General features: G+C 49.2%; 1 protein-coding gene across 2 annotated transcripts in view; it reads left to right on the top strand.

Moving 5' to 3' along the window:
• The window catches only part of rpe (ribulose-5-phosphate-3-epimerase), a 50317-nt gene that overhangs the window by 23580 nt on the left and 11044 nt on the right, over positions 1-15693 (top strand). The window contains exons 2-3 of one of the 2 annotated variants that reach the window (XM_038786504.1): positions 1456-1535; positions 9085-9224. The exons of the other annotated variant lie outside the window; for it this stretch is intronic. Of the exons in view, the coding sequence (XP_038642432.1) occupies positions 1456-1535; positions 9085-9224 (220 nt within the window). The remainder of the gene's footprint in view (positions 1-1455; positions 1536-9084; positions 9225-15693) is intronic. 2 annotated transcript variants of the gene reach the window in all.

The raw sequence follows: 15693 nt of genomic DNA, 5'->3' as shown, positions 1-15693 counted from the left end.
GCTGCAGGTACCATAGTCCATTGCCCCAAGCTAGTTGAAGTCACTCCATCAGTTCGTCCAGTGTTGTGACCCTGCGCTGGTGTACAGGTCCCTAACTGTCAGTGTCCCCCCGCCTTGTCTCCACCTTTTTGAGGGTGCATCAGTGAGTGCTGGTGTGAACCAATGGTTATCGCAGATGGGGGCTTTGTCGGACATTTCGGTCCATCCGAATTGCTGCCGTAGTTGGTTTCAGTTCTGGAGGGTGGCTACCACCACTGGGTAGCTGGAGTGTTTTTGGGTGGGGTTGAGAGTGCTGCCGTGGCGAGGGCCCGGAGTGAGATCCCCCTGCAGGAGGCCTCCTCCACGTGCACCCCCTCGCAAGAGGTACCTGGGCAGCATGTTCATTTTGATCATCTGGACTCTCCCCGCGAGGGAGAATGGGAGTGTGCTCCATCTTAGCAGGTTCTTTTTGACTTCCTCTGTCAGACTGGTCAGGTTCACTTTCTGGATCCCTGCTGAGTCGTGAGTGACTTGGATCCCCAGGTCACAGTAACTTCATTGCAGTGTTAATGTAAGCCTACTTGTGACAATAAACATTATTCTGAAGTTTGAAGATGATACAAAACTAGACACGTCATAAATAATGATCATGATGAGAGCAGTCTTCAGGAGGACATTGATAGACCGCGATTGGCAGGCACCTGGCAGATGCAATTTATTGCACCCAAGCATGAAAGAATGGACCTGGTTCTATTCTGGGGGTTGTAGGATCAGAATGTCCTAGAGTGAAGATTTGCAAATCCTTGAAGGTGGCAAGTGGATGAGATGATTAAGGAAGCTTATGGAATGCTGACTTTATAAATAGAACATTGAATACAAATTCATGGAAGCCATACTAAACCTTTACAAAACACTTGTTCGACCTCAATTTTGTACAGTTGTACTTGAGGGGAATGTGAGGACTTGGAGAATGTACACTGGAGATTTCTGAGACTAATACTAGGGCTGAAGGACTTTAGTTATGTGGAAGACTGGAGAAGATGTGGTTGTTCTTCTTGGAGCATATGTTAAAAGAAGACAGAATACAGGTATTCAAAATGATCAGTGGCGTTAGAGCTGAGGGAGAAATGGTTTCCAATGACAAATGAGTTGACAACAAAAAGGTCATGAATATAAATTGATTTGCAAAATCGAGATGAGAAATGTTTTCACACTGCCACGTTGACACTACCTGAAAGACCACTGGGGGGAAGGGAATTCCATTGGATCTCTCAAGGCAATTGAACATCGACTTAAAGTGGAGTAATTTGCAGGAAAAGAAAACCCTGTAGTGTGGAATGAAATTGGAGAGCTCTTTTTAAGACTGGCCTGACTAGCTGATTTACCCACACCCCCTGTGTTGTGCTGCAAACTGCCATTGTGAAATATCTTGATTCAAAGTTTGCTTTTTAAGAACATCTGTCCTCTCTCCATCAGACATTTTGTGCCAAATATCACCTTTGGTCATCCTGTGGTAGAATGTCTTCGGAAGGAACTTGGAAAAGAACCCTTCTTTGGTAAGATGTTCAGCAGCACTCCCTCTTGTATCAGCAATGTTCTTGAAATAGTGGCATGAAACAAGGTGTCTCAGTCTTTTGTGCGGGAGAGGGTGGTTGGTGGGAAAGGGTCATTGTGAGTAACTGATGGTACCGCACCATGACTGAACCATTTTCATTCTCTCAGTCGGAGAGTTTTCCGTTGTAGGATCTTTAGCACTCCGTATTTTGGAGAGAAATAATGAGGACTGTACTTTGTTGGACACAAAGCCAATGATTGATGGCACAGCAGCGATTCCTGTGCTTGGGAGGTTGCTGGGAGCTGCCGACAGTTCATTCTAGCTCCGGAGGAAACTCACTGTTAAAATCCTTAGAAACACTACCACGAAGGCACGAAATGCAGAGATACCTTGAGGGATTAGTATACCTAGTGGCGGCATCTGTCCACAACACGCCCTGTACACACCTCCCCACTGACAGCACTGTCTCCCAGTGAGAGGGACTGCGCGATCACTCCCATCTCCCAGTGAGAGGGACTGTGCGATCACTCCCATCTCCCAGTTAGAGGGACTGTGCGATCACTCCCATCTCCCAGTGAGAGGGACTGTGCGATCACTCCCATCTCCCAGTGAGAGGGACTGTGCGATCACTCCCATCTCCCAGTGAGAGGGACTGTGCGATCACTCCCATCTCCCAGTGAGAGGGACTGTGCGATCACTCCCATCTCCCAGTTAGAGGGACTGTGCGATCACTCCCATCTCCCAGTGAGAGGGACTGTGCGATCACTCCCATCTCCCAGTGAGAGGGACTGTGCGATCACTCCCATCTCCCAGTGAGAGGGACTGTGCGATCACTCCCATCTCCCAGTGAGAGGGACTGTGCGATCACTCCCATCTCCCAGTGAGAGAGACTGTGCGATCACTCCCATCTCCCAGTTAGAGTGACTGTGCGATCACTCCCATCTCCCCGTGAGAGGGACTGTGCGATCACTGCCATCTCCCAGTGAGAGGGACTGTGCGATCACTCATCTCCCAGTGAGAGGGACTGGGCGATCACTCCCATCTCCCATTGAGAGGGACTGTGCGATCACTCCCATCTCCCAGTGAGAGGGACTGTGCGATCACTCCCATCTCCCAGTGAGAGGGACTGTGCGATCACTCCCATCTCCCAGTGAGAGGGACTGTGCGATCACTCCCATCTCCCAGTGAGAGGGACTGTGCGATCACTCCCATCTCCCAGTGAGAGGGACTGTGCGATCACTCCCATCTCCCCGTGAGAGGGACTGTGCGATCACTCCCATCTCCCAGTGAGAGGGACTGTGCGATCACTCCCATCTCCCAGTGAGAGGGACTGTGCGATCACTCCCATCTCCCAGTGAGAGGGACTGTGCGATCACTCCCATCTCCCAGTGAGAGAGACTGTGCGATCACTCCCATCTCCCAGTTAGAGGGACTGTGCGATCACTCCCATCTCCCCGTGAGAGGGACTGTGCGATCACTCCCATCTCCCAGTGAGAGGGACTGTGCGATCACTCCCATCTCCCCGTGAGAGGGACTGTGCGATCACTCCCATCTCCCAGTGAGAGGGACTGTGCGATCACTCCCATCTCCCAGTGAGAGCGACTGCCCGATCACTCCCATCTCTCAGTGAGAGCGACTGCTCGATCACTCCCATCTCCCAGTGAGAGGGACTGTGCGATCACTCCCATCTCCCAGTGCGAGGGACTGTGCGATCACTCCCATCTCCCAGTGAGAGGGACTGTGCGATCACTCCCATCTCCCAGTGAGAGGGACTGTGCGATCACTCCCATCTCCCAGTGAGAGGGACTGTGCGATCACTCCCATCTCCCCGTGAGAGGGACTGTGTGATCACTCCCATCTCCCAGTGAGAGGGACTGTGCGATCACTCCCATCTCCCCGTGAGAGGGACTGTGCGATCACTCCCATCTCCCAGTGAGAGGGACTGTGCGATCACTCCCATCTCCCCGTGAGAGGGACTGTGCGATCACTCCCATCTCCCAGTGAGAGGGACTGTGCGATCACTCCCATCTCCCAGTGAGAGCAACTGCCCGATCACTCCCATCTCTCAGTGAGAGCGACTGCTCGATCACTCCCATCTCCCAGTGAGAGGGACTGTGCGATCACTCCCATCTCCCAGTGAGAGGGACTGTGCGATCACTCCCATCTCCCAGTGCGAGGGACTGTGCGATCACTCCCATCTCCCAGTGAGAGCGACTGCGCGATCACTCCCATCTCCCAGTGAGAGCGACTGCCCGATCACTCCCATCTCCCAGTGAGAGCGACTGCGCGATCACTCCCATCTCCCATTGAGAGGGACTGTGCGATCACTCGCATCTCCCAGTGAGAACGACTGCCCGATCACTCCCATCTCCCAGTGAGAGCGACTGCCCGATCACTGCCATCTCCCACTGAGAGCCTGGTGCCTGCTGTACTGTAGTCTCTGCAAATTCATGCACTTTTCCCACTTGGGGCCAGGGAATTGACATTCCGACAGAATCTTGGAATTCAAAAGTGCCAAAAGATTAGATTTTGTTTATTGTCACGTGTACCAAGGTTCAGTGAAAAGTATTTCTGTGCAAGCAGCTCAACAGATCATTAAGTACATTTATTATTTTAAACATCAAATTTCAACAAAACACAATATATAACCAACGAATGCCAGCCAACATGGCTTACTCAAACAATGCCACCTTCCCCAACCACCCCTCCAGTTGGATTAACAACTGCCACCTCCGAGCAAACCCCTGCAACGAACCCCTTGAGGCAAATGTGCTTTCTTTTGATTCTGAGAAACCCCACCATGGCGCTGACCCATTCCCCTGACTTCGGGGGCTCCGAGTCCCTCCAACCTAGTAAGATCTGTCTCGGGGCCACCAGGGAGGCAAAGGCCAGGACGTTGGCCTCTCTTATCCCCGGGCCTTCCGACAAACAAAACATTGCCACCTCTGGACTCGGCCCCACCCTCACTTGTAATACCTCTGACATGACGTCAGCAAACCCCTCAGACATGCCCAAAACATTTGGACATGGTTTGCAGGACCCCCGTACAGCATCCACACCTATTCTCCAGCTCCTCAAAGTACCTGCTCATCCGTTTCCTGTAGACCACCTTAAACTGTATCAGGCTGAACTTAGCGCATGGCGAGGATGCATTAACTCTCCTTGGGGCCTCCTCCCATAACCTGGCCTCCAACTCTCTCCCCAGCTCTTCCATCGGGCTTATTAAGTGCCGAGCCAGCGAGACCGGGAGCCCTTCCACCCGCTCCCATACCGACACCTCCCCCCACTACCCACTTTGTGACCATCGTGATATTCGTCGCCCAGTCGTACTAGTGAAATTCGGGAGGGCCGGCCCCCCATGTCCCTGCTCCAGCAACACCTTTCTCACCCACGGGGTTTTACCCGCCCAAACAAATCCAGAGATCTCTGCATTCACCTTTTTGAAGAACGCTTTGGGGATAAAAATTGGGAGGCTCTGGAAAACAAACAAAAACCTCAGGAGGACCATCATTTTAACTGTTTGTACCCACCCCACCTCTGAAATCCCCCTCATCTGATCTACCAAACGCCCCGAATTCAGTTTATGCAGCTGCTCCCAATCCCTTGATACCCAAATATCGAAAGCTCCTTCCCACTACCTTGAACGGCATTTCACCCAATCTCTTCTCTTCTCGTCTGGATCGCAAAGACCTCACTCTTATCCATATTCAATTTGTATCCTGAAAACCAGTCGAATTTCTCCAAAATCCCTCTAATCCCACCCCCCAGTGGGCATGATATGTATAGAAGCAGATCATCCGCGTAAAGCGAGACCCTGTGTTCTCCACCCCCCCCCCAATACTATCCCCTGCGCCAGACCCCCATTGCTCTCAATGCCAACGGCTCCGTAGCCGAGGCAAACAACGGTGGGGAAGATGGACGTCCCTGCCTTGTCCCCCGGTGCAACCTGAAGTAATCTAATCTCACCTGATTCGTCCGCACACTCACCTCCGGTGCCTAGTATAGCAACCAGACCCAATCCACAAACCCAAACCACCCCAGGACCTCCCGTATTCCCACTCCACCCGATCAAAGGCCTTCTCTGCACCCATGGCCATCACCACCTCAACCTCGCGTCTCTCTGGAGGCATCATAATTACATTAAGCAACCTCCTAATGTTGGTCGCCAAATGCCACCCCTTAACTAACCCCGTCTGGTCCTCCGCTATTACCCCTCGGACACAGTCATCGATCCTTGTGGCCAGGATCTTCACCAATAGTTTTCTGGGTTCTTATCCTGCTTTAAAATGAGGAAGATCGACGCCTGTGACAACATTGAGGAGCACTCCCAACTCCTTTGCTTCATTGAAGGCCCTTACCAACAGTGGTCCCAACATCCATGAGAACATCTTGTAAAATTCCACCGGGTAGCCGTCCGGTCCCGGTGCCTTGCCCGATTGCATCGCCTCCAGCCCCTCTACTACTTCTACAAGCCGAATTGGGGCCCCCAGGCCCTCCACCAGCTCCTCATCAACCTTCGGGAACTCCAACCCTCCCAGAAACCGCCTCTTCCTCGGCTGGGGATTCGAACTTGTGTAATTTGCTGTAAAACTCCCTCAACACCCATTCACCCCTGCAGGGTCCGAGACCATATTCTCACCTGTGCCCTTCACTTTTCCAATCTCTCTTGCTGCCTCCTGCTTCCTCGATTGGTGCGCTAACATCCTGCGTGCTTCCTCCCCATACTCGTATACCGCCCCTCTCACCCTTCACAACCACCCTACCGCCTTACCAGTGGACAACAACCCAAATTCCATTTGCAACCTCTGGCGTTCCTTTAACAGCCCTTCCTCCAGGGCCTCTGCATATCTCCTGTCCACCTGCAGGATTTTCTCCACTAGCCTTTCCGTCTCCACCCGCTCTGCCTTCTCCCCATGTGCCCGAATCGAAATAAACTCCCCCCGGACCTCTGCATTCAGTGTCTCCCAAACCGTACCTGACAAAATCTCCCCCGCGTCATTAATCTCAACATACCCCCGGATGGCCTTCCTCACTCAGTCACATATCTCTTCCTCCGCTAACAGTCCCACATCCTCCATTGCAGCGCTGCCCCCGCCCCCTTGCTCACTCGTAAATCCACCCGGTGCGCTGCATGATCCAACACCACTGTTGCCGAATACTGGCCATCTACCACCCCTGCCAACAACATCTTATCCAACATGAAAAAAATCTATTTGGGAGTACACCTTGTGCACGTGGGAGTAAAATAAAAATTATTTCTCCTTCAGCCTCCCGAATCTTCACCGATCCACCCTAACCCCCATCCCATGTGCTCCATGACCCCCTGAAGCTCCTTAGCTGTAGCCGACACCCTCCCTGATCTCGAACTCGACCGGTCCAGTCTCAGATCCAGGACTGTATTAAAGTCCCCCCCCCCCCCCCCCCCAATAATCAACCAATGAGAGTCCAGGTCCGGAATCTTCCCCAGCACCCGTCTCATAAATTCCACATCATCCCAGTTCAGGGCATAGATGTTTACTAACACTACCGGCATCCCCTCCAATTTCCCGCTTACCATAAACATACCTTCCCCCAGAGTCCACCACTATATTTCCCACCTTGAACCCTACCTGCTTATTGACCAAAATTGCCACCCCCTTCATTTTAAAGTCCGTCCCCGAATAAAATACTTGCCCAACCCTTCCTCAGCCAAATCTGGTCACCCACCTTAGGTTGCGTCTCTTGTAGCATGGCCACATCCACCTTCAATCGCTTCGAACAGATGCTCTTGACTGGCCCATTCAGTCGCAAGATCCATGTGACCAGCCTGGTCAGGGGGCACCCTGCCAATCAACCAAAGTCCCTCTTGGAGCCTGCCTTCGACCCGACTCTCTCTCCTCCTCGGCCGCCCACCGTCATCGATCCTCCTCCCCTTGCAATTTAAATACCCTTCCCCTGTCATCAGTACTGTGCCAACTATTTATGTTAATTTGTCCAGATGAATATTTTGATGTTTGAGCTTAAAATCAAATTTGAATTTAAGCATTTGGTGAGCTTCTGGAATTCTATAGTAGTGGGATCTTGACTACGCTAGGCAGGAGAAAAGTCTGAACATTTTCCACCTTCCCTGCCTCAGACATTCCGTATCGCTTGGAGGGACTCGGTCACCAATTCCTATGCCCTTTAATGTGCTAATTCAGCACATGCCCATTATTAAGCCAACAACATCTGTGGTGCTTGGCCATGTTTGTTGAATATATAATGGCTGTTTTCCCAAAGATTTAACACGCCAGTGGGTTACAACTTGCTGGATATCCCTAACTCTGCTAAAAGACACCTGCAAGTGAGGTATGAAGATGAAAGGCATTGACACTGACAGCTGGGAGGCAGGCTGACTGGAGGGAAATTGGAAGAGCACAAGAGAAACTGAAAGCTGAACTGGTCAAGAAGAGGGCCCAGGAAAAAACAGGCCAGCAAACCCTGGACCTTTTCAGCCCACGGCCGTCCTTTACAGCAAATGCAACAGAGACTGCAGGTGGAATTCTCCCATCTGGGACCAGGTTACGTGGTGGGATGGGGAGTGTTTCCTGCTGTGAAGGCCGACGGGAAGCAACACGATACCTTCTGGCATCAAACTCATTCATCTGGGGGTTTAGCGCCATATTCCGTGATGGGTGGACTTGCGTCTCGATCATACCTGGTGCCATATTTAAAAGGCAGCAAACATCAATGATCCACTGTTGGAAAAGGAAGATTGGCGTCATCCTGGAGAAGGAGGATGTGCCTCCTCGATGACCGTGAACCTGGAAGATCCACCTTGCAGTGGTTCTGGGTCGCTGGCACCGTCCATACCGAACTCTGGAGGCAGTCTCGGGATTCTTACAGGCGAGTCTGACTTCTACAAGCCATGTTGTTCCAGAAGTGTTTTGTAATGGTGTGTTTTTCCGCTGGCGTCCACGAGAATGCTGGTTTCCTTTTTTTTTTATAAATTTAGTGTACCCAATCATTTTTCCAATTAAGGGGCAATTTAGAGTGGCCAATCCACCTAGCTTGCACATTTTTGGGTTGTGGGGGCGAAACCCACGCAAACACGGGGAGAATGTGCAAACTCCACACGGACAGTGACCCAGAGCCGGGATCGAACCTGGGACCTCAGCGCCGTGAGGCCGCAGTGCTAACCCACTGCGCCACCGTGCTGCCGAATGCTGGTTTCCTGATCAGCGATGCAAAGTGGAAAATCCTGCATATTGGGTGTAAAACCATTTTTTTGGTTCTCTTGCTAAATTCTCATTCCCCATCCCCTCCTGAATTGCCATTGACCCACTGGCGGGAGCATGGGAGGATTTCAAGCTGCATCTTCGAGTGAGGCTCCTTCGTCACACCAGATGAAGTTTCACTGACTTTGACACCAAGGTGTAAACAATCATCTTATGAGACAGAAAGGGATGTCTTGCTCGCCATTTACTGTGTAGATTTCACTGTCTCTAGGTTTGCCACTGGAATGACCTTTATACCTTTTTAGAAGAATAGGAATTTTAGAAAATAACGATTCTGCATTGTTTATTCTACAGATTTGCATATGATGGTTTCGAAGCCAGAGCAGTGGGTGAAACCAATGGCAGTGGCTGGTGCTAATCAATATACATTCCATCTAGAAGCAACAAATAGCCCAGGGCCACTCATCAAAGACATACGAGAAAACTGTATGAAGGCAAGTGTTACGAAATAGTTTGTTTATTTGGTGAAATGTGAAAAGCATCAGTGCTGTCCATAGGACTTTGATAAATGGGAATTAGGTGGGGTTACGGGGATAGGGTGAAGGTGTGGGCTTAAGTAGGGTGCTCTTTCCAAGGGCCGGTGCAGACCCGATCGGCTGAATGGCCTCCATCTGCACTGTAAATTTTATGATTCTATGAATGGTCTATGATCAAAACTCAGTTTTCTGAAACTGCAAATAACAACCGTCAAACTCACTTGTGGATCTTTCCAAACATGGGTTGTGTATGGAGAGGCTATTTAGAGCTGTGTAACATAGATTTACAGTAAGGAGCAGGAGGTTCAGAGAGGATATGAGGGAAACCTTTTTCACCAAGAGGGTGATGGGAATCTGGAATTCCCTGCCTGAAAGGATGATGGAGGCAGAGACCCTCATAACATTCGGATGTGCACTTGCAATGCTAAGACATATATGGTTGTGGGCCAAGTGCTGGAAAATGGCATTAGAATAGTTAGGAGGCTGATTTTGATCACATATCTGATGGTTCGTAGGGGCTTTTCTGTGCTGCAGACCTCTGACTCTAAGACTGGAGTGCAAGATAGGTGAGTACAGCCTGTCAGTAAATATCATTGCAGTACAGTACTGGTGGGTACTAATTTGTTGCATAGGTACAGTATTAATCTTTATTGTCACAAGTAGGCTTACATTAACACTGCAATGAAGTTACTGAAAGCAGTCGCCACATTTTGGCATCAGTTTGGGTACGTGGAGGGAGAGTTCACAAAGTCAAAATTACCTAACAGCACGTCTTTCGGGACTTGTGGGAGGAAACTGGAGCACCCGGAGGAAATCCGCACAGACACTGAGAACATGCAGACTCCGCACAGACAGTGACCCAAGCCGGGAATCGATCCTGGGACCCTGGTATTGTGAAGCAACAGTGCTGACTACTGTGCCAAGTGAGTTTGTTTAATTCTTTCACGGGATGTGGACGTTGCTGGCTACACTAGACATGGACTGCTTCGGTATCTGAGGAGTTGCGAATGATGCTGAATATTGTGCAATCATCAGTGACAATCCCTACCTCTGATATTATAATGAAGGGAAGGCCATTGAAGTACTGAAGATGGTTCGTCCTAGGATACTACCCTGTGGAACTCTTGCTATGAAATCCTGGGACTGAGATGATTGACTTCTAACAACCACAACCAGGTATGACTACAATCATACAATGGAGAGCACTCCCTCCCACAGGGCTCCTTGATGCCATACTTGGTCAATTGTGGCTTTGATGTCAAGGGCAATTGCTCTTACATTACTTTTTGAGTTCAGCTCTCGTGTCGATGTTTGAACTAAGGTTGTAGTCAGGAGCTGAGTGGCCCTGATACCCAAATTGGACGTCAGCAGGTTGTTTTTCATTTTACTGATGATCGATAGTAAACTGATTGAGTGGATTGGATTTGTCCTTTTTGGGGGACAGCACATTCCTGGGCTGTTTTCCTCATGCCAGTGTTGTAGCTGTAAGGGAACAGCTTGGTGAAAAGATTCAGCTAGATCTGGAGCACAAGTCTTCAGTACTATTGCTGGAATGTTGTCGGGGCCGTTAGCCACTGCAATATCCAGTGCCTTCAGGCATTTCTTGATATCACAAAGTGAATCGAATTGGCTGACTATTAGAATTAATGTCAGCTGGGAGCGAAAGGAATTGATAAATCTCTACTTATTGACTTCTGAATTGACTATTGCCGTGCTTATACGCTCTCTCTCCTGCCACTTCTGATTAGTGTCCAAATGTAAAATAGGTCTTTGACTCATGGACAATCTTCTGTGTTCTTCTTGGGTAACATTTGCACAGTGTTAAGCACATGTTGCTTCACAGTGCCAGGGTCCCGGGTTCGATACCCGCTTGGGTCACTGTCTGCACGGAGTATGCACGTTCTCCCCGTGTCTGCGTGGGTTTCCTCTGGGTGCTCCCGTTTCCTCCCACAAGTCCCGAAAGACATGCTGTTGGGTGAAGTGGACATTCTGAATTCTCCTTCAGTGTACCCGAACAGGCGCCGGAGCGTGGCGACTAGGGGATTTTCAATGTCATTGCAGTGTTAACGTAAGCCTACTTGTGACAATAATAAAGATAATTTTATTTTACCCCAATAGCAAACTATTCATTTCAATTGCTCATTTCAACAGATCGTTTAAGATGAAGCCTCAGCAGGTTTGGATGTTGTGTATCATCCTGGCTTGCCAAAATGACAGATTTCAACCCTCATTGGATGCCCCATAGAGTTGCCTGTCGCTCACGCACTTCACCTTTGCAAAAACTACCAAGTACCAGCTGAACAAAACCCAGTTCTTCAGTCAGCATCCCGTCACTAGATTACTCCAGAAAATGTCAAGACCAATTGGAGCGCTCTCCTTCCGACGACAGGCCTGTTTTCACAGTGAGGTCCCCTGACCTAAATGCAGGTAGTAAGAGATGGAGTGGGCCTTATTAGGGTGAAAAATGCTTACTGGTGCTGGGCAAGGCTAGAATTGTTGTGTTATGTACTCTGGGATAACACAGGCTGCAACTGGATGCAGCTTTAACCAAAAGATACTCCAGACATTGAAGTTAGTTCAATCTGATTTATTGAACCTGTCACACAGTTAGCTCAGTTCTCTATGAGTTCGACTCTCTGCTAACCTAAGTGTGATTACTCTGTCTGACTGAACCAGACTAACTATTCGCCACATGCTGGAGGTGCGATACTGTAAATACACCCTGACTCACTCTGTAGATGTTCATCAGTGGAAAGAGGCGAAGTGAGTGCCTCGTGTCTTTTATAGTGAGATCCCACCCCGAGTGTCCTGCCTGCTCATTGGTCATGTCCTGTTCTCTGTGTTCATTAGTTGCCTGTTTGTGCCTGTCTGTATATCATTATCTGTATATGCATATCATGACAAGAATAATGAGCACTTTGTATCAGTGTTTACAGAGGAAGATGAATCTGACAAAATATCAGTAGAAGTGGCGTTAGTAGAGACAAAGTATATGATGAAAATTGGGAGGGATGAGGTATTGAAAAATCTTAAGTGTAGCTAACTCATCTGATTAGGGTGGCTTGCAGCCCACGTAAAGGAAAATGAGAGCGGCGATAACAGAAGGGCTTGCCATAACCCTCCAAACCTACCTAGATATGGAGGAGGTGGCAGAGGATTGGAGAGTGGAAAATATTGACGTCCTTATTCAAGAAAGGGAGTAAAGAGAGCCCAAGCAACTATATATAGTCAGTGGATAAGACTTTAGAAAAAATAATCAGAAAAAAAATCCGCAAGCACTTGCAGAAATTTGAATAAATTAAGGATAGCGAGCATGGATTTGTGAAAGGAAGATTGTGTTTAACCAATCTACTGTATATACTTGTGTAAAAGTTGAGTTTCTAAGACTAAACTCTTTAGCCAGAGGTAGGGGGTCAACTTTTACGCTAATAATAATTTCAAGGGTTGAAATCCATTCTCTCCCATCGTCTCGCTATTGCAGAGTTGTCAGGACAAAAACCATTCCCACCAACCCCAACAGGTGCTAAAAAGTATTTTTATTCATAAAAGCCTGCATGGAGTCAGACATAAATTAATCAAATTCATCAAAAACAAAAGCCATATATACAAATGTATACAATTTAATTCCCTTTTTTTTCATGGCCAGTTACCTTCACTAACACTTCTCTGCAACTTTGCTCACCTACTGACTGGCATGTCAAAATTCATGGGAGTCTTAATTCATGTTCCCAATACAGGCCATTCCATATCCATTCTTTACTGTCACAAGATTATTTCCCATAAACCATCACCATCTGGGTTGCCTTTGAAAATCTGCGATGCCTAATTTTCTGCAGGAAACTGAGAAACCATTTTGGCAATTTTCATTGATGTTTTGTGCAACTTTATTTTCTAACCTGTCCACATGCTAGACTTTCCTCAGTTTTTCCATTTATTTTTGGGTATCTGCCTGAGTTGTGTAGAGCTTCCTCCAATCTCTAATGTTCTTCGAATAGTGAATTCTCTAGTTGTTACAAATTATTTGTTTTTCTGTAATCTGTGACTTTGATGTGTGCTGTGTGTCTGTTTTTTATTGGTACCATGTTAGAAGGTGGGATTGGCAGGAATGCAGTACGTACCAGTAAGATAGTCTTAATGTCATGTGTTGACATGCACGAACCCAAGGAGCTGAAGTCATCTTTTGATGATAATGTGGGACTTCAGTGGTGATCATGGAAGGAATGGTCGCACATTTAGCAGCTCCCACTCTTAGTCGTTTTTTAACGGCTTTTAAGCTGGATTTCTGTTGGAATTTTGCAATAAAAGTGAGAGGAGAGGAGGACGACCCCTAATTTATGGAGCTGCGCCCAAGAAACAATCCTAAAAGAAGAAATAAAAAGTTGGTTGGGAGTGAAGCTTAGAGTTTGGTGCATGCAATGGCAGAGAAGCAAAGTTCGACCGCGCCAGCTCAATGGATGATGGATCAGTGGGTTAAATACTTGGATGAGAAGTTTGCCCGGCATCGTAAGGAGTGTGTGGAGGACCTGACCCAGGCGGTGGTCTCGATGAAGGAGGTGGTCGAGAGAAAGTGACGACCCAGGGATAGGTGATCCAAAAGTTGCAGGAGCTGGCGGGGGAACAAGAGGAGCGGTTCACTGCGATGGCAATGGAAATTAAAATCCTACAGGATCGGCAGAAATGGCTGTTCGAGAAGGTGGAGGACCTGGAGAATCGCTCTCGCAGGCAGAATATCCAGATCGTCAGTTTGCCTGAGGGATCGGATGCCAGTGCGTACGTGGGGAAGATGCTGGGAAGATGCTCGGGGCAGATGCGTTCGACAGGCCGTTAGAGGTGGACCGGGCTCACAGGATGCTCATGCCTAACCCACAGGGGTGTGAGCCCCCGAGGGCGATGGTGGTGAAGCTGCATCGGTTCCTGGACAAGGAACGCATTATGGGGTGGGCCAGGCAGACAAAACGGTTCATGTGGGAAGAAGCAGAGATCCGGGTGTATCAAGACTTGGGAGCAGAACTCGCAAAGAAGAGGGCGAGTTTTAATAAGGTTAAGGCGGCCCTGTATGCGAAGGGCATAAAACTCGGACTGCTCTACACCGGGGGAGGGAGTGGGGGGGGGAGGGGAAGAGAGGAGAAGAGGTTACGTGGAATGTTCATGGACTGAATGGGCCAGTCAAAAGGGCCCGTGTGTTCACACACTTGAGACAGCTAAAAGCGGAGGTGGCCATGTTACAGGAGACGCACTTGAAGCTGGGAGACCAGGTTAGACTGAAGAAGGGATGGGTCGGACAGGTTTTCCATTCAGGACTGGACTTTAAAACAAGGAGGGGTGGCCATCCTGATTAACAAAAGGGTGGCATTTGAGATAGGGAAGATCGAGGTAGACCCGGGAGGCAGATTTATTATGGTTAGCGGGAAACTGGAGGGAATGGCAGTGGTGCTGGTAAATATATATGCCCCCAACGGGGATGATGTCACGTTTGTTGGGATGGGGCTGGGAAAGATCCCAGACCTTGACTCCCACCGGTTGGTTATGGGGGGGGTGACTTCAACACGGTCTTGCATCTGAGGATGGACTGGTCGAGTTCTAAGTCAGGGAAAGTATCAGCAATGATGAAAGAACTGCAGGGGTTTATTGAGCGCATGGAAGGGATTGATCCGTGGAGATTCGAGCGCATGGCAGGGGTCGATCCATGGAGATTCGAGCGCATGGCAGGGGTCGATCCATGGAGATTCGAGCGCATGGGAGGGGTCGATCCATGGAGATTCGAGAGCCCACGGAGCAAGGAGTATTCATTATACTCTCATGTGCACAAGCTATACTCCAGGATAGATTTCTTTGTTCTGGATAAAACACTGTTGGCGGGAGTGAAGGACACTGAGTACTCGGCAATTGTGGTGTCACACCACGTGGCACATTGGATAGACCTGCGGGTAAGCACAGGAAAGTCCCACCACCGGCAGTGGAGATTATATGCAGGGCTGTGAGCGGACGACGAGGTCTGTGAGTGAGTGAGGGAGGCCATTCGGGGGAATATGAAGAACAACGATACTGGAAAGACCGCGCGCGGCTGGTATGGTGTGGGAGGCAAATTTTGATTTGGGCCCACAGGGAGAAGACCGAACGGGCGGAGCTGGACAGATGGTAGGAGAAACCTTACAGGTGGACAGGAGGTATGCGGAATCTCTGGATGAGGAGCTCCTGAAGGAGTGTCGAGTGACTCCAAATGGAATTTGGGCTCCTTTCCACAGGGAAGGCGGAGGGACAGCTGAGGAGGGCAAAAGGGGGCAATTTATGAATATGGGAAGAAGGCTAGCAGGATGCTGGCACATCAGCTGAGGAAGCCGGAGGCGGCGAGAGAAATAGGGAAAATATAATGGGCAGCACGGTAGCATGGTGGTTAGCATAAATGCTTCACAGCTCCAGGGTCCCA

This window comes from Scyliorhinus canicula, chromosome 2, assembly GCF_902713615.1.
Source record: "Scyliorhinus canicula chromosome 2, sScyCan1.1, whole genome shotgun sequence".
Classification (NCBI taxonomy): Eukaryota; Metazoa; Chordata; class Chondrichthyes; order Carcharhiniformes; family Scyliorhinidae; genus Scyliorhinus; species Scyliorhinus canicula.
Note: the sequence above shows the minus strand (reverse complement) of the source record. Positions and strands in the feature narration are given on the sequence as shown.